General features: G+C 41.2%; 1 protein-coding gene across 1 annotated transcript; it reads right to left on the reverse strand.

Moving 5' to 3' along the window:
- Positions 1 to 2,653: 2,653 nt before the first annotated feature.
- On the reverse strand, positions 2,654 to 18,476 carry sema4ab (sema domain, immunoglobulin domain (Ig), transmembrane domain (TM) and short cytoplasmic domain, (semaphorin) 4Ab). The gene is made up of 14 exons (XM_080013022.1): positions 18,368 to 18,476; positions 12,902 to 13,062; positions 12,520 to 12,579; positions 11,964 to 12,062; positions 10,310 to 10,412; positions 10,032 to 10,154; positions 9,796 to 9,923; positions 9,499 to 9,680; positions 8,655 to 8,799; positions 8,263 to 8,452; positions 8,000 to 8,115; positions 7,428 to 7,591; positions 6,649 to 6,743; positions 2,654 to 3,860 (listed from the first exon to the last, which is right to left on the reverse strand). Exons 1-14 carry the CDS (start codon positions 18,462 to 18,464, stop codon positions 3,028 to 3,030), a joined length of 2,496 nt encoding a protein of 831 aa, XP_079869148.1. The 5' UTR covers positions 18,465 to 18,476; the 3' UTR covers positions 2,654 to 3,027.
- Positions 18,477 to 19,253: the final 777 nt, after the last annotated feature.

The raw sequence follows: 19,253 nt of genomic DNA on the forward strand, positions 1-19,253 counted from the left end.
TCTCCCAGTCGCGCTGGATGCTGCGGCAGTTTGGAGACAGAACGACGCACCGTGAAAAGTCGGAATTATCATACACCATTCATAAATACATGTAATAAAAGTAATACTAATGCAAGAAATTGTAAATATATGAAAAATGTGTATGTGTGTGTGTGTGTGTATATCTATATATATATATATAATTATATATACAATAATATTAAAAAAATAAAAATACTCCAAAAAATACGCTCCATCATAGAAGAGCAGCTACAATTTGGGGGCTTCGTGAACCAGATTTAGCTCCACCGTGTTGAAGAGACAAGGGATGAGTTTCTGATGGAAAATATGAACTTTTTTTTTCTGTCGACGTAAGCGCCCTTTGCAGTGACGACGGCGAGACGCGCGGTCAGGGGGGCGCGTCCGCGGCGGCGAGGGCGAGAGCGCTGCCACACAGGAAGTGACGTGTGTGGTAAGCCATACCCGCTACAAGATGACGCCTGGCTCGGGCGGGGTTCCGCCGTAACGTAGCGGCCGGTGACTGAGCAGGGATTCAAAGAAAATCTCTCTATATATATATATCTCAATAAATATGAAATACATATTTATTTTTAACGTCTTATATTTATGTATGTGTGCACTTGATGTGTAGCAATATCATATTACTAAATATATAATATAGAACTTGTAGAGCAGATTATGCTAACTATACTAGCGTATTAAGAAGAGACGTAATTACCCGCATTGTATCCTGGCGACAGCGTGTGCGCAGCTCAGTGTCGCCCCCACGGACGGGGGCTGCAGTACCCACGAGACAACACTCGGTGGCGTCTCTTTAATCAGGGGTTCACGCCCACAGCCCATTGGGCTACGAGCGGGGCTCTCGAACTCGCGGCCCGCGGGACGCTATTTTGCGGCCCCCTACTTGACACCAGAGTTTAGTGTTAGTGCGGCCTGCGCCTGTTTCTCACACGCACCTTTTTCGCCGAGTCGTCGCTTTGGGCATTTTATCGTTTTTCGATCACGTGTGGGCTCCCGTAGCTCAGGCTGGTGACAGCTTCCGGTGGTGTTCGTTGACAAGTTAGCAACGTTAGTCACTTGGTTGAAACGTGATTCCGGAGTGACACCAAGTGGAAGGAAAATATAGACTGTCACCCAGTGCAAGGTACAGAGGACTTAGGAATTGGGCGGACTCAACAGGAGTAATCAGTGACCTAATAAAGACAGCAGAGTGTTGCAATAGGAAAGGGAAAAGAATTTCATGGATAGCAAATAGCAGGAGAAGGGCGGCAAGAACAAAAGCCAAATGGTGGTTAGAACCTGAATATTATAAAGAAGCAGTTATAGATTATTATTACAAGATAAATAAAGAGAAGGAAAAAGGACAGATATGTGCGATCGCAAAAGAAAACGAATTTACCGAGAGCAATTTAATCAAAGAGAGCAAGAAATTAATATATATAAAACATGAGACAATGCACTTGATGTTAAGAATTAAGACAGGTGGAGTAACATGGACATATCTGTGTGAAAAGCTCTTCTCCACCATGAACTTTAATAATTCAAAGTACGGGTCCAAACCTACTGATGAGCATCTTCAAGCCAGACTGAGGGTCTCAATTGCTTCCTCCCTCAAGCCAAATGTGGCTCCGCTGTCTAAGAGGAAGTTCTGCCAGATCTCTGGCAGCAAGGAGTAGGTATGAGAAGCCTATGTTCTGAAGAACCGTTCATGTTCTGAACTGTTAGTAATAAAGATTGAGAAGATTGGAACAATTTTGTGGAATATTTGTTGTGGCCCAGCCTCACCCAGACTCTACCTCCAGCAGCCCCCAGGTAAATTGAGTGAGACCCCTGTCTAGAACATGCTGGTGTGATGTTAGTTTTGTAAAATATATATCCATAGCATGGTAAGACAGCAGTATATTAGTAGTAATACTTGTGGTGTTATACTAATATAATACGATTATATTAATAGAAATAATGCACTTCCTAGAGGTATTTGAAAGCTGAAGGTCTGCATTTCTTGTGGATCGGGCGTCATTGTTCCTCTTAGGACTATTGAACCCTTCCATCACATCTATTATAACATAGGCTGGATTCTGAGTTGTTGATTGCACCACTGATTCCAAAAAGTTTCATGTTTATTTAAAGAAAAAGGCAAGTTTGCACATCAGTACCAAGGCCAAGAATCAAGCCCCACTTATCGTGACAAGTCTTTCATTTAAAATTGTTTCTCTATATGCAGAAAATTCTAAAAAAGGGATGATTAGGTTAATCTCCATAGCAGCATCGTTGATGCAGTCATCACATGCATTCCTCGTTTTTAAATGTTATACAGTAGAATTTTATAGATGTAATAACCATGGGTTCTCAGAACAGATAGAATCAGTGATTTTGGAGTTTATTAATGAGCTGTCAGCGTTAATCTTTGTGCACTTCAAATGGGTGATCTGCTACCATCTAAAACCAGTGTTGAGAAACTGCTCATTGTAAAGCCTACTTTTTTGATGCCTCTCCCACCCCCTCTTGTGACATTCACAGAAGCTCCCTAAATGAGGAAGTGATTTCGTTGAACACTGATAAAAACAGAGATTGGTTGGTGTGATAAAAACAGAGACTGGTTGGTGACTTTTACAAGCATTTACTTCATAAGTAAACATGTTTTGCCTTAAAAACTACTTTACAAAAGAAATTGCACCATCTAAAAATATTTCACAACTCCTTGACTGTGCCAAACATTTGTCTATTCAGTCGAATTTCCTCTTGGAAAAAATTCAATACAGCACATACATTCAGAACAATGTTGACCATGTGCTCGAGCCAACGGCATCATCACAGGACTAGTACCATCAAAAGCATCAAGTGTCTTCATTTGAATTCCACAGTTTGTCTGGAAACACTCCTCATTGAGAGTTTCAGCAAAATTAATACCGTTTTGTCTCACAAAAACAAGTCCAGTTGTAAAGAACGATCCATTGTCATTTAGGATGAAACACAGAATCTCTAGCCTGCTTTAATCCTCACTACTGAGTCTGTGGCAGATCAGGGTTAGATTGGGGTGTTTGGTAGATGACCATCAGAGCCCTTGCATGTTGCGTTGCACACCTGCCCGTTGGACTGACCATTGTGTGCAGGCTGGCCTTTGTGTTTGAGCTTGCTTCGAGGCGACTGCCCGTCATGCAGAACCACTCGCTCCGTGGGGCTGCCCCGCTCTGATCCCCCGCCCAGAGTGGTGGCCTGAGGGGCTGTGCGGTTGTGGCAACGCTGCCTGATACTGTACATTGCCATGGTGATCAGCAGGCTAAGGCACAGTACTAGCAGTGCTGAAACCACCACCAGTTCCTTCAGGTAACCAGAGTTCTGGGCCAGAAGCAGGCGGTCGCCTCCCTGCAGCTCCAGCTCCCTCTGTCTAGAATCCGGTTCACCGGTCCACATGGTGAAACCCGTCTTCCTGGTGGTGACCCGAGTGCCACTGGCAGTTGCTGTGGGGTCTACGTCTCTCGGTTTGGCCTCTGAGGTTTTGGGCCACACCCCTACAGAGGTGGCCAGTCCCTGTCCTGGCCTGACAGCTGTCCGTGTGGTAGGACGGGGCCCAGGCTGAGAGCGGGTAGAAGTGGCCAGGGTTTGGGGCGGAGGACTGCTCTTCTGCTTGACCTGGTAGATGGCCAGGGCCTGTTGGTAGCCACCCTCAGTGGCCAGGCAGAGGTAGTGGCCCAGGGTGGCCGGGGTTACCACAAAGCTCAGGCTGCCATCGTCAAGCTGGAGGTAGAGGTCTGAGGAGAGGCGGCTGTTGGGACGCTCCCAGATCAGCTGGGCGAGCTGCGAGGTCTGGGGACACTGCAGCCGGACCACCTCGTTCAGGGACACGGACACCACCTCGCCTGGGGGGCAGGAGGTCGCATACAGATTAGGGCTACAGATATTCCTCTATAATCACATTGTAATTTGAATGCTTTATTATTTTTAATATTCGAAAATATTCACTTTTTTATGCACAAATTTAATACAGGGGGCGCATGGTTTCGCATCTCCGATCAGAGCAACCTTTTCTCCAAACGAGGCAAATAAAATCTTGCTGATTTAATTTACTCCATTTCATGCTGCTGCTCCACTGCGGAGCATATCACATCGCTCCTGAAAATATCCCGCCCATGTTCTCAAGGTTCGGTGGCAAATGCCCCGCAGCCTGGTACTTTCCGCGAGGCAGTGGTTGAGAACCTCTGCACTAAAGGACATTCTGTCGGTGGTGGTCGGGTTTATTTCCCATTTTTTTTTCCACATCTGAGGAATTACTGGACATTATGGCCAAAGGCACCCTTGTACAGTGAAACACCGAAGGAGAGGGAGATGCGCCGGGGCGCTCGTGCGACTCCACCGGCGGCGACTTGGTCCACAGTTACCGTGAATATTTCTCTCTAATGTGCGTTCAATGTGCCACAAATAGGATTAATTTATATTGAACTTTATTGCTCATCATCACATGTGAATTGATTTGCTAACGTAAGCCGAAACATTTATAATCAATTATTTAAAAAATAAATACAATTGAAAGGCAATTTCAGTATTAAAATAGCTTTTTTTTTTTAATATTCAAATTCCGTTCCTGTAGCCCTGATACAGATTGTCTCATCAAGACTCAAGGCTACAAGCTGTGGCCTATTTGCATGACTGTTACATGCTCTACTCACACTACTAGGGGTGTCACGATTCTCCAAATCCACGAGTCGATTTGACTTTTGAGTTCAAGGTCATGTTTCGATTCAGACAAACAGCACTGACAGCTAAGCCATTGTTAGACTATAGAGTCTTGATTTGTATCGAAAAAAAACCCCACTTGTTTCTCAATAAGTATTATTTTACGTATTTGAATATTACAAATTATAAATAACGAAAATATGAGAATATTTAACACACCGAAACAGAAAAGAGCTTTAGCAAAATGAGACTTTGGAATAATAAACAATAAGTTACTCTCCCTTGTAAGTCGCTTTGGATAAAAGCGTCTGCTAATTGACTAAATGTAAAGTTACTTATTACACTACTTTTAAGTTACTCACCAAAATAAGAGCAGAAAAACGGATGCTATTTGGGGGGGAACACTGGTGTTAAAAGGCAAATTACTACATACAGCTCCAATCACAGCAATCTTTTCCCCAAACAAAGCAAATAAAAACTCTAGATGTGTTTAGGTTTCCTGCTCCTGGTCTGCTGTGGAGCAGATCACTCCTGAAAAAATACCGGATCGTGCCAGGCCGCAAGGTATTTCTTCAGGAGTGATCTCACTTTCATTGCCACATCTGTGGAATTATTGGACATTCTGGTCAATTGCTCAGTCTCCCTTGTACACACAGTGAAACACCTGAGGATAGGGAGACGCGCCGGTGCGCTGACTTTGCACACAGTTCCTTGGAATACTTCTCTCTAATGTGCGTACACAGTGCAACAAACTGGATAAACTTATATTCAACTTAATTCTATTTGAATTTCATTTCTGCAGCCCTAGTGCCAGGTGGGCGGTGCAGTGTGCGTTGAGGGATGCGGTGACTCCAAGTCGGTTCGGAGCCGGGAACCGCAGTCCACTCCGGAAGGGCCCGCACCCCCCAGCGCAAACCGCATTTGTTTATCCGGGGATCTTGACCGCCCCAATATGGCGACCATGTCTGACAATATTACGCACAAAAATCAAAAAATTTTGAAGTTCGAAATCCAACGTTCATTTGGATCTATTTTCAATCTGAATGATGACACCCCTACACGTAACAGTAGAATCTCGTTTTTCTTAGATTGACTTTGGAATAAGTAATTTCCCATTTTTTTGTCAGTCAGTGTGCATTACAATAACAGGATAAAACAGATAGAAACTTACAAAACTGCCCACGGATAACATTTAAATGAGGAATTATAATTTAGGGGAATCATAAATATATTTTCATATGTGCGAGTCATCTGCATCGGGATGCGAACATAGCACTTTGTGCGCTCCGATTGTGGAGAGCCATGTCCCTTCTTCCAAATAAACCAACTACAAACAGTATGTTTTAAGTTGTCTTATTTGGAGGAATGGGTACGGAGCCAAAATAAATCCCCCATATGTTTAATGACTGTCACTTCCCCTTGTGCGCAGCATGCAAAGTTGAAGTGAGGAGTGAAGCAACTGAAAAGTTTTGTCTCTTTGCAGTGATGACGGCAATGAGCTCAACCCCGTGGTGACGTTGTGTGACCGTGGTATTAGAGTAATGCGGTTATAGTCACAGCCCTACTTAGAAACGATCTGTTAAATACAGGTATTCCTCACTTAATGACCTACCTGTTTAACAACCATTCAGACTTACAACCAGCTCTCTGACCAGTCTGTACTGTACGCTGCATACGATACCGTGGCGTCTAGTATCTCATCACTGTTCTCAGTCTCATTCCCACAGTCTGTCAGTATTCGCTACACTAGCGTTCGCCCTCGCCACACCCCCTTACCGTGAAATAACACGGTCCTCGCTTATCAACCAATTCCCTTAACGACCCGGTTGTAGGAAGGGGACTCGGTCGTTAAGTGAGGAGTACCTGTATATATGAGTGGTGAAAAATATATTGACAACATCTAAAACTGTACTCCTTGTGCAACAGGAAGAACAGCTAGCTTCCTTGGGTTTGTCACCTCAAAGTGATGCCTACCTGCAGGCAGCTGGTTGGGTCCAAACCTCGCTCTGGGGGATAACGGAGTGGCACTGCAAGCTTCTTCCACATTTCCTCTGTCCACATCTTGGCCTCTGGAAAGGAAGACATTACATTACATCACATCAGTGTTGCGGTAACAATGAAACCAGAAATGCCCTGAAGAGCATGCTTGACGAAACAATTTGTCCTTGTTGCTATACATAGTGCTGTTTGGTACATTGTAATCACTGGTGGGACAATTATAAATAACAATTATTTCCATTGTTATTCCTCGAATCACACAATATATCTCCGGACGCTGCACTACATTTACAGTTTGGCATTCCTGAAATCCCATAAAATAAATTAAAACTACAAACTTCAATAAGTCATTTTCAGTCATGACTTCTGAAGCACAGTTCCGTAGGGTTTTTACAACAATGTAAAAATGTGATGAGTTTCCATATGTCAAGCTTCTACATTTTTGATTTGTGTAGTGTAATTTTTGATAGTGTGCAACACTGACACTATGCGTCCACTAGGCAGCACTAGAGACTCAAATATTTAAATGCCACATCCAGTTTTTTGGTTTTTTTTGCCATTTAAAGTTTTCCAATTTGATATTTTAACTCACCGTTTATTGGCACATGTTCTCACTCTGTCATTAAGCATCTACAGTCTTTCAAAAGTCTATTAAGCGAGTCAGCCATCTCTACAAAAGGACGAATAAATCACTTTCATCTGATTGCTTGCTGGTATAAATGAGGATTGGAACAACAGGTGATAGCTGTACTCACAGGTTGGGCTGGACCGTCGAGGTTTTCACACACACTCTGCTCTGGTGGTCCCAGGCACAGAACGGGTCTCTGGCTAGCACGCACTGGGCACAGCTCCAGTAGAAAGAACAGTTGACCACTGGAACCCTGACCACACCCTCAGATGTGCCTACAAGCACCATGCCCTGTGATGTGGATTTCAGATATTTCAGGCAAGCATTCAGCATTTCACTTTTGAGACATTTGAGTATAGCGATGAAACATTGTGAATACAATAATACAATGTTGTAAGAACTAAAAACAGCAGCCTGCATTTGATTATGATCAAATGTGATGAGGCATAGTTTGGAGGATTTAGAAAATCAATTTGTCAGCACTTTACACTACCCACAAAACATCACTTGTCATACAGTATATAGGGACAATTTATCAAAAAATTTAACAATAATTTCTGTAAATAAAAATACTTCAACTACTTTCTTCATCAAAACTACTATCAAAGTACATAGTTTGGAAAGAAATGATGATATTAACCATAACCAAAGATGGTAGTTTAATTTAAACGTATTGTAAACCATATGGCCCAGCCCTACCTTTTTTACAGAGAGCTGAAGATTCTTCACAGGCTGCGGGTGCTCAAAGACCTGAACCTCCTCAATGATATGGGCCCCCGACTCCAGCAGCACCACTTTATGCAGGAAACCAGATTCTGAAAAAAAAAATGACAAAAGTAAATAAATACCTTAGATGCCAGCTGTGTGGAAGCAAGAACTAAAAGTAACTAACTAACCAGATTTGCAATGCTACAGTGCTAAGTGTAATGCTAACACCCTGTCAAACTGTGTGTCTGCAGTACCTGTCAGCAGAAAGAGCACAGTGTAGTTCCTGTGGTTGGCGGCCCGGACCCACTGGGCCGCCAAGTGGCTGTAATGCTGGTTAGGTGACACCACGGTTAGCCTCCTCCCAACGGGCCGCACACTGTCGTCTGCCAGGAAGTTCTCTTTGACAAAGCGAAGGGTGTTGTCTGAGGCATTGTGAAGGCCGCACTAAGGAGAAAGAGGGTAGCTTGAGCAAAATCCATCCACAGCAGAATACCGCTGAAACATGCTTTCTTGTGATATGCAGTTAAAATTCTTAAAGAGAGGTCTGACAGAAGTTAAAGGCAACTAAAAAGTAAAGTCCCCCTCATTTCAAACACTCCCAGGGTGACTTCCAGCAATTTCAGATTGGTTATTGCGGACTATTTACCTCCCCCGGGTTTGCAACCTTCTCCTGAACCCGTATGCTCCAGCGTAATGTGTCCCGGTTCAGGATTTTGTAGTTCCCAGAGAAAACCATCTTGATGTCACTCAGGCTGAATGCACACACCGCTGAGCGCCCAGAATTGACTGACCTAATCGCAAAATAAAGAAATAAAACAATGAAACCCATGTTCTATCGTTCTCTATTTGAATGAGCTCCTGTGGCAGGAATTATACATTTCTTATCTACGCATGTCTATTTAATGATTTGTGATAATCTTTGTTCTAATAAATTAAAAATACACCCTGAACTTGAGTTCAGACATTGAAATAGTAAAACATTGCTACATTTCTGATAAATCATATTTAGTCCCCAGTGAATTGTCCGGATGTTATTAGTAATGTTAAAATACATTTTATCAGAGAACTGCAGCTAAATTAGATTTGTACAATTAACTGCAGTTAAGATTTTCACATTACCATCTGAATATAAAACAGGCCCTGAGCCACAAAAAGCAGGTTACAAAGCAGCTTCTGCAAAAAAAATTCAGAGCCATCTGAAGAAACACCTTTGCTTAACAGAAGGCGTTAACATTCAAAGGCTAACTTGAGTAAATTAAAAAATTGTGATCTATTAAATCTATTCCGATGCTGCTCTGTGCTCAGACAGCGACTTCCATTTGATAAATAGCTCATCATCACTGGGTGATAATCATATATCACCATGTGAAGACACGTTTATAGAACTATGCTAGATCCTACAGTGAAACACTTAATATTTCAAGTTTGGCAATAATTCGCTGGTACAAGATAAACTACAAGCTGAACAAAGAACAGATCATTTGACCAACCACTGGGAGGTAAAGATGCCATAGAAGAGTGTGTCCTCCACAGGCGCGCCCTCTGCTGGTGGGAGGGTGATCACATCCTGGATAACGTTGTAGGGCAGCTCGTTTTCAGACTGGCACAGAAGTTGAGCTTTGGCGAACGTAGTCCAGCGGCGCTGTAGTGTGCGCTGACCCCCAACATCGCTCTGAGACAAGCCACAACACTTCACTGGACAACTGCCACTCCAGTCTCACCTTACTGCCTTTGATACAAAACAATGTTTCATTTCCCTATAAACTGTTCTCTTGTCCCTTTCTTACCGTGCAGACCTGTGCGATGCGCGACACTGTGAATTTTTCTATGAAATCGTACTCGCTTCCCACCTCGCTGAAGAAGAAATAGATTTTCTCCTCACTAGGAATGGAACTGGAGCCAATGAAAGTCGGATCTAAAGATAAAAACAAAACCAGATATTTTGCAGTAATGTGCCTGCAGTGGAAACTCCGGCAGTGGAAACTCCGGTTGATACCAGACAGGTTTGGTGTTTCAGTCTCACCCTCCAGCCATCCCAGCGTGTCATCCAGCTTGAGGTCCACATGGTCGCCCTCGCTGAGGTATCTGGAAATCACTGGCCGGTTGCCCCGGTAGTCTGCCACTGTTCCAGTATACAGCTCTCCGCCTGAAAGCGCGTAGTTTCACACAGGTGGGTTAACCCCACTTCCCCATGGGAAAGCACTAATCAAAAAGCTGTAACACATATAATGCAGGGATGGGTGTTCTCCCTTAATGGGCAGCTGTCCAGTAATGGCTACAGCAGGGGAAACAACTGTTTACCAACTGTGATGGCGGTGTTGCGCTGGTACGGATCGTATGGACAGCGACCTCTCCCCTCTTCTGGCTTGCCGTTTGGTCTCGTCATCGACAGTGTCTCTGTGTGCTGTGGGGGTGAGGACAAAACAGGGCGGAGTCAAAGATGGTTAGGACTAGGGCTGAACAAGTCATTGAATTAAAATCGATCGAATCGATCGCGATTAAACAGAACGCAATTTTCAAATTGCAAAGCCTGTGATTTAAAAAAAAATAATAATAATTTTTACACACTTTTAAAAAGACTGTTACACAATCTAACCAATCCACCAGGGCCGTCCAGGGCCATCTCTTCCCATTGGCGAGATAGGCAGCTGCCTAGCCTTGAATGTTTTTCTTATTACAATTCAATAGTTAAATAAAGATGTTATTCATAAAAATGAATTATCATAACACTAGGTCCGGACTACATGAAAGAGCAGTTTATATGTTGACTGTATCCAATGTTGTGTTGTTCATACTACAGAACTAATTATTGCTTGAGTTTAGTGAATAATGCAGAAGATAAGGAACTTAAAAAAAATGGCATACTAAATTGAAATATGGGTCTAAAAAATAAAAAAGTATACATTTTTATTTGATTTTTAATTGCAATTTGATTATTTTCCCAAATCGTTCAGCCCGAGTCGGGACATTAAAGACTGACATTGTTGAAGATAAAGCCAGGATTATAACTCGGAGCGGCAGCATCTGAGTTTCAGAAATTGCATCAATTTGCATCTGCAATTGATAATAACAGACCGCATAAGATACTAGAGAATACTGTGGTGCCATCATAAACCACTTTCCAAGAGATGCAGTGCTTAGATAACAGGAGTGTTATGTCAACATTTTTTGAAGACAATTTTGTTGACATTGGGTAATGATAGATTGCTGACAAATGTTATTGGTGTTTTTACTCGCTCAACCAGACCACGTTGACCTTGGTGCCACGCCCAGGCCTCCAACATCAGCGCATTTTATGACACTACCATCAACTGAAGCTACCTACAACAAAGAAATAAAAATGCCAGACGATGTAGTACAAAACAATGCTCCCATTTCAATTTCACAGTACTGTAAATTTCTCAGTAAATTGGTCAAAATACTCGGGAGGAAGTTTCATTGTGGGTGTCTGGAATTTCCAATAACACTGTTTTGCAATAATAACAGCCAACATGTACGTGCGCAGTCAAACTGCATTTGCAATCCTTGACATGGATTGCAAAAGAAAAATAAATAATTCAACTGATGGAAACTGATCTCCATGTCTGCAAGAAATTGTTCATGTCAAAATGAAACCTTAATGCCACTCAGGTTCAAATATAATCAACCCATTTCCAGCCAGCAGAAACTCGGGTCATATTTGTTAACAACTCCAATAAATTTGGTCTTATACTGATCCACATTGTTAAAAAAAAAACTGTAAAGTTCCCAAAAATAATCTTTCATAGTAAAAGTACTAGTTCTCATAGTGACGATAATGCTCTGTCATCTTGTCAATTGTGAAACGAGATCCCGTGAAAACAGCATGATATTCTAGATTTTTTTTGCATTTCAGTTTTCCCTATAACTTCTCTAATCATAATTTCATATCAATAAAAAATATCTCCTTGTATATAAATATGATGCCAGCTCTTACTATGTTGGCGCACTGCGGACTGAAGGCAAAGGTTCCACATGCGTACATGTGTGTGTTGTTCAGGAACTGCAGCACACGGATGAAATTTGGACAATCCATCTAGAAATGGACATAAAAATGGTCAATTGTCAAGCAAAATGGCAAAACAAATTTGTTTAAAAAATAATTTGACCAGTTTAGCACTTCAGATCAGACACAAATATTAGCTACAAGAAATATTTAAAATACTGAGAACCATTTTGTGACACTTTGTCTCCCTTTTTACAAAGGATCACCCACAGCAATAGAACAACATTTGAAGAAAGGGTTATGCCAAAATTCACAACATACCCATGGCCAAGAATGAATAAGCATATGTGGTTTCAAGGGTGGCGATGACATTAACACAAAAAAGTATAACAAGTAAGCAATATATTATATCTCTATAATAGATAAAGATATAATATATAGTATTAACATCCTTACATAATACTGCTTTGTGATTCACCCCAGATTTAGGACAGAATGTTGACTAAATTTGTAGTTAGTGATAAACGAAGCAGTCACCAATACTTGCCAATTTTTTGCCTTTCATTGAACACTGCTCCAAGTCTTTCTCTGAAGGTGACCAGTCCAGCTGAAAAAGAGGAATAAAGTAGGATTGTCAGTTAGGTTTGCAACAGCCGTGTATGTGGCCAAAAGTGTCTAAAAAGCTACTGAAACTCAGTTTCACCATCTGAGATTACTTTGTCAATAGACAATAAGTTTCTAGAGTTGTTTGGCCACTTGACATCTAGCTAAAAATAATGTATTAAATCAGTTAAAGGATTAACAAGTTAATAGTATTGGTTGGATACTATGTTTGTGTATGCATTCAAGCTTCATACACATTTGTTTATTGGGTATTTGAAGTCTATTGGTAATGTAACGTACAGAAATGTATGTACAGTGCAGCCCACCTTGCTTCTCATGGTAATAGCCTCCTCCTGGCTAACGTCCAGTGACAATACGGCATCCCGCGCTCCCACAAACAGCGTGTCTCCGTCCTCACTCAGCAACAGCGTGGTGGTGTTGCTGACATTGGGCCAATGGAAGTGACTTAGGGGCCTGCCGGGCGAACCTATTGTTGCACAGATGCTAGTGTTAGGCCTTCTCTTTTGCAGTAAGCAGATGGGGAAATGTAACCGGAGATAAGCAGTTATAACTCGTATGGCCCAGGAGCAGGAATGTCCGCCCCGCTGAGTCTGACATCTGGTTCTCTCTAACAATGTGATTGCTAAGGTCTGAAAATACCTGCTTTGCCATTGAGGAGACCAGAGGTTTTACTACATCCAGGTCAGATATGGCAAGGTGAGGAAATAAACTGCCTAAATAATACTGTTGTAAATTCTTGTTACTTGCTTTATATTGGGTGAGATACAGTTTTTAGTCAGGCACTTTGGACAGCCCAGGTAACGGCTGCATATCCCTCACGTACTTATAATGTGTTTGTAAAGAAAGTGATTAATATGGAACGTATAGTTACCGTTGTTCGTGGGACAAAGGTTGTAGAATGTCCGCATCATGTTGTATAGTATATAGTGGTCGTGACTTAGACATGCTTTCTAAGCTGCCACACTGTTGTGTCGGCTGTTGCACTGTGTTTACATGTGTGTATACGGGGAATGCTAGTTAAGCTATTCTATTTGTTTATATAGCACTTTAATAATGATTTGTATATCTTTATTCTGCCTTACAGAAACATTCAACCAACCATTCATTCAACTTTATATAAAATAAAACAAATAAATAAATACTTCTTATTCCCTGTGTCTGCTCTCTGCCCGGAGTTGCCGTACAAGATAAAGTGGTCCCAGCATAAACTCATTATTTACAATAAATACTATGGATTAGATGCTGGCATCAGTCCACTACTGGAATGTCAACCCAGGCAAATAAAAAATAAAAAGATTTTCTATAAAATCAATGAACCTATTAAAGCAAATCAACAGTAGAGTTTGTAACAGACAGCAGCTATTTAAAAAAAACGTTTTTTTTTCTCAAAAATATGCTATGTGCCTTGCTTGCATTTTTATTAAACGGTTTCATAAAATAGTGTTTGATGGTATCCCATCATTTTATTTGAAACTGAATCCTTTAGAGTAGGAAGTTATGAAAGCATCAATGATTGAAATATTGACCTTGCCGAGTTCATGTTACAGCTAAAGGTAAACCCTACAGGAGCAATGATTAAAAGGTGCATTGCAATGCCAGCAAAAGTGCTGTAACAAGTATAGTTTCCAGGTGTGGAAAATTGAAACCCTTTTATTTAATGGTATGCAAAGTTTTAAGAAAATCTTAAGTCTTTGTAAATTACAGAGTCCCATTAGCTGTAGAAACATACTGAACTGCACAATAGTCACATTTAAAAGGTTAATGTCGCATACATATACATACGTTCATACATGTATGACATTTCACTGCATAAATGTATGAACGTATGTATATGTATGTGACAAATAATCTCTTGAACTTGAACTTGGAATAGTACTGATAAGCTTACAAAAAAAAAAAAAGCTTGTCAATATTTTGTGTTTACTACACATATGGAAATTGTTTTAGTCCCACCTTTGTTGACCTCTGAGGATTATACATTGAAAACACAGTAAAGAAATATATTTAGAGAATTAAAAAGGACAATATTTTTAGGGGGGAATTTGCTTTTCGTCTCGATTCAGATGGGGTCAATGAAATTTCCATCCCTGTGAGTCAAGTTCAGTGGATTAATGGTTATAAAAAATGAGTTAATTTAAAGAGAGCTTGTTTTTATGCTTTTATTTTTACTCTTAAAAATAACCCAGGTTTTGAGAGGCTGGAAGCAGCTTTTCACAGGAGCTAGGCTGGTTTATAATATATCCACAACATTTGAGACCTATTAGAAAAGAAAATCAACTCAAATAAAGAAACCAACTTGATCAATATAGAGCATATTTCAAAGCAATGATCAACTAAAAAATAAATCTTGATAACTTAGCATGACACTAACCCTACACAAAGCCACTTAAAAAACAATGGCAACAAGTCCTTCAAGTTTAGTGCATTAAGCATGAATACTATCCTGGAAAACACTTGGATCGAATGACAATTAAATCGACTAACTTTCTGACAAAAGAAATCTGAGAATTGAAACTGTACCATCAAAGTGCAGTTCACCGTGTTGTGAAACTGATTGTGGGAGCGGAGAGAGAGAGAGAGAGGAGGCAGAGGTAGAGAGCCGCTCTCTCCCTCTCCGCTAAGAGTTGTTATGATCCTCTTTCACACATAGTTCCTGGTAACTTACTGGGATAACCTTTCCGCCACACTCACTATACACATGCCGCTACATTCCAAACATTCCAACATTTACGTCTTGCAACTTTACACACATGCCATGATGATATTGGAATAGATGGGGCAAGGCACAGTCCAGAAGAAGTCACTCTGTGCGCTCCCGGTTTCGCACCCCCCCACGCCGGAGAGCGACAGACGCAGTAGTAGCAGCAGTGAACACAGCTCAGTCAGTTGTACGCACAAAGAGGATGTATGTGGATGTAGCACGCAAATACATACACTACTCACAAAAAGTTAGGTATATTCGGCTTTTGGGTGAAATTTCAGGATGAACCTAAAATGCACGATAACCTTTACAGGTGAACTTAATTTGACCTTCTCTAAACTTTTGAATGTACATGTCCAACTGTTCAATGTTTCAGTACTTTTTGCACAACTTGCTGTTCTCTAACAAGGAGCTGAACAGCAAAATTAAGAACAGGTGTTTGATCCATGAATCGACCAATACATTTACTGGTTCAGTTAGAATTGGTATTTAAACAGTCCTCTTCATCATGCTGTTCACATTTTGACATCATGAGTCACTCATCACTCTAAGCTCAGTGGCCACTTCTCTCTTAGAACATCCTGTTTGAAGCCTCGCAATGGCGAGGTACTGTTGATCAATTGTTTGGTGTCGTCTTGGTCTCAGGATGTCAAAATGTGAACAGCATGATGAAGAGGACTGTTTAAATACCAATTCTAATTGAACCAGGAAATGTATTGAATGATCAACAACCAATGAACAAAAGAGTCTTTCAAACGGATCGTTCGTGAATAACCCAGCACTCGAGCGAGTGGAAGTGTCTCAAGAGAGAAGACCGTAATAAAGAGGGACACAGCCATGCCAGGGGGTTATTTGCCCTAACCCTTGATTGATTGCACTTTACCAAAAAAATAAATAAATAAAAAATTTGTTTTATCTTGTGTTTCTAAAGGCTGCGTAGTCGTGCGCAGTTAATAACATATATTTTTTTAACTCTCGCACAAAAATAGAGAAATGCCGCAGGGCTCTGTGGGGACCCCACACGACTGACGTGATCGGTGGAGCTGCAACAGCCGATTTAATAGGAAGCAGCACTTACGCGTCCGGTGGACTTCCGTGATACCGAAATACCGCGGTTCATGTGCGTACTGAACAGATGAATAACATACCGTTGCATCCCTAGTGGTGGTGCCCCCGAGCCCCCACAAGCACCGGCTAAGGTGGGGAATCTTTCATTCCGATTCATGGGATCTTTCAGCACTTTCATTGCACTGCAGGGTTTTCGTGAGACCCTGTCTATTTATGGGCCAACGTCCGTAATGGAAAGCGGCATGGGGCACACGCTCCATTTCCGATTTCTGAAAACTAACAAACAAAAATAACAATCTCAATACAAACAAACACATACGGGGACTGCACGACTAAGGAACAATCCACACAGTACAGCCAGAAACTAAAGAGCTCTTTCTGGCCTAAATAAGCATAATGGCCATTAGGCCGATGCAACCAAGAACTGAAATGTTCCCTGACAATGTAAAAACGGCAGTGCAACAATCACATCCGAGCATCCATCAATTTAATTGCCTATTTACAGACAGACCGAAGACAAAGGAAAAAAAGAAAGCAGTTAGAGGCGGAGCACCATTAAGACTACAATGGTGACTGATGCTCCGATTTTCGACCTAATTCAAGTCTTCCAATGTCCAAAAATATTCATTAGTTATTCATTTGGTTAACATTTTCCAAACAAGACGTACTTCACTTCACTTGGGTCCTTTCCTTTAAGAACTCTTCATAACCAGGGGTGAAATTGGGATTTTGGAGGTGGGTGGACCCTATCACAATATCCTTTGTATTCCAGCCAACCTATTGAAATAATTCCCTTTTTTTATGAAATCTCAATATATCCTGAATTATGTTGGGTTTGAAGGCCAGCATGATCAATGCTCAACAATTAAATATAGCTGCAGGCAGCAACACAAAGGGTAGGGTTTAGTCATGTTAGGTAGGTATTACAGGTATGCAAGGCTCTGTCATCCGAGGTTCCTGAATCTTAGCCTTGGGGTTATATGCGGGACATATGGATCTGACTGAGGGATTCTCTTGGACAGTGTTAGACCAGATGTCACTGAAAATCTCAGATTCTTTCTTTAATTGTTTTCCTTTTACAAGGTCTGTACGGTACTCTAACATTTATTCACTGTGTTCGCCTCTCACTCTGGGCCATTCGACTTGGTCGGGTTGTACTCTGGAGAACCTGTCGTGATCTAGGGTCGCTCCCACTGTGAGGTCAGGGCAGAGGGACGTTGTTTTGTTTAACGTACATTTAATGTTTTTGAAATAAATTATGTATAAAGACATGTTTACTTCAAGTATCTAACTTCTCAAGTGTTTTTTCACATGACCCTTTCTCGCCCTCATGTGTTTGACCAATCACCGTGGACTTTCATTACTGAATGTTCCTCTGCTGTCATTCAGTTTAAATATCCCTCAAGAGTGGATTCACAATAACCGTCATTCCTGGATCATGCAATGTGGACACAAAATAAAGGGTAGGTTCCTCAAAAATTCCTTCAGTACGAAAACGTCTTCTTTGAACGACTGTAGTTTTCGGGGGTTTTTGAAACGCAGCACGAATCATAGTTTACCAGAGTTTCCTTTAAACGCAGCATCGGCTCAAGTTGTCGGTCTAGGTGTCGTAGTCGCAAGTGACTGGATGTGAGTTAATTCGGAGGGACAAAGCTTGGACTTAAAATCGGATGATGATGTCACAAAGCGGAATGCTCCTGAACAAATTACATTTTGACTGTTTTTCACTCATTTCTGCTCAAAATGTACATAGATATTGATCAAATTCAAACGACAAGACATTTGAAACCTCCTGGTTCTAACGAGACCTCAATCATGTCTGAGTACTGAAATCCATCCCCAATTGAACCCCTGTCTGATCTATAGTATAAAAACAAACACTTATTTTAATTGCGACTATTGAGCCGAATTACAATATATCTCTGAAGTACTTCAGTTGTAGTCCACACAAGATAAAAGTACATTCACAACAAAAAAGTAACAGCATGTGTCTTCTACTTACCCATGGGAAAGGATATTCGTGGAGTCAACTTTGGAAAAGATGGGCTCAGTAAACCAAAAAAAGCCACAATTAGTAGCAGGGTGCACTGGTGTGCCATTACAACTGGGAAATAAAAGGAGGTCAGGTGCAATCAAAGCAGAGTGGACATGTGATGGGTGGAGAGTGGCGGCTGCCACTGGCCTGTGGTGTCAAAGACTTGTTCGATGAGGAGCACGCCAGAGAAAAAGCCCCCTCATCTGGTCTTGACAGTTAGCAGTCATTGTATCTGTAGAGGAAAAGCAAATTTCAGTCCACAAAAAAAAACATACGAAAACAGCACTCTGATGAAAGTAGAACTCCTCCATTTAGCATTCAACTCAAATGTTAAAGAAATGGGTATTCCATTTGTTGAATGGGCTATTACAAAAGCAAGATGGATATATTATTTTAAAACAGTAGACTATACAACCTTTACATTATTTAAATGGTAGTATACTAATCAGAACTACAACGGAAATCTATAGCAGAAAAAATACCTGGTACAAGGTAACGATCCTGACTTTTACAATACCCAGCCCTAATAAACACATCCTTGATGCATTGACTAGTATTTACTTTTGCTTCCTCTTATTGTTGTCAGTTGCAATCATTAAAAGTTACGGTTTTTAATATCAAATTATTGTTTGTATGGATAACCTTTATAACTTTACTTGTGGTCGTAGAGCTAAACTGTGGAAAGAAGTGAATCATTTACTTTGAAATGTAGTGGAGGATTAAGTCCCATAAAGTGCAATTACTCAAGTAAATACCTACAAAAAGTATGGTCCTTGAGGAAAAGTACACTGGTACAGACGGCCTGGATAATGTCCGTTTCTGGAGCCTTCAGCATTTTCACAAGTTGAGGACC

Source organism: Zeus faber, assembly GCF_960531495.2.
Source record: "Zeus faber genome assembly, chromosome: 1".
Classification (NCBI taxonomy): domain Eukaryota; kingdom Metazoa; phylum Chordata; class Actinopteri; order Zeiformes; family Zeidae; genus Zeus; species Zeus faber.

Bases quoted from the DNA above. Each gene is read 5' to 3' on its own strand.
- sema4ab (XM_080013022.1), bottom strand. From the start codon at position 18,464: ATGGCACACCAGTGCACCCTGCTACTAATTGTGGCTTTTTTTGGTTTA. The intron at 10,155-10,309 runs GTAAACAGTTGT...ACGCGCTTTCAG, and splicing joins CAACACCGCCATCACAGTTG to GCGGAGAGCTGTATACTGGA. The intron at 8,453-8,654 runs GTAAATAGTCCG...CTTTCTCCTTAG, and splicing joins AGGTTGCAAACCCGGGGGAG to TGCGGCCTTCACAATGCCTC.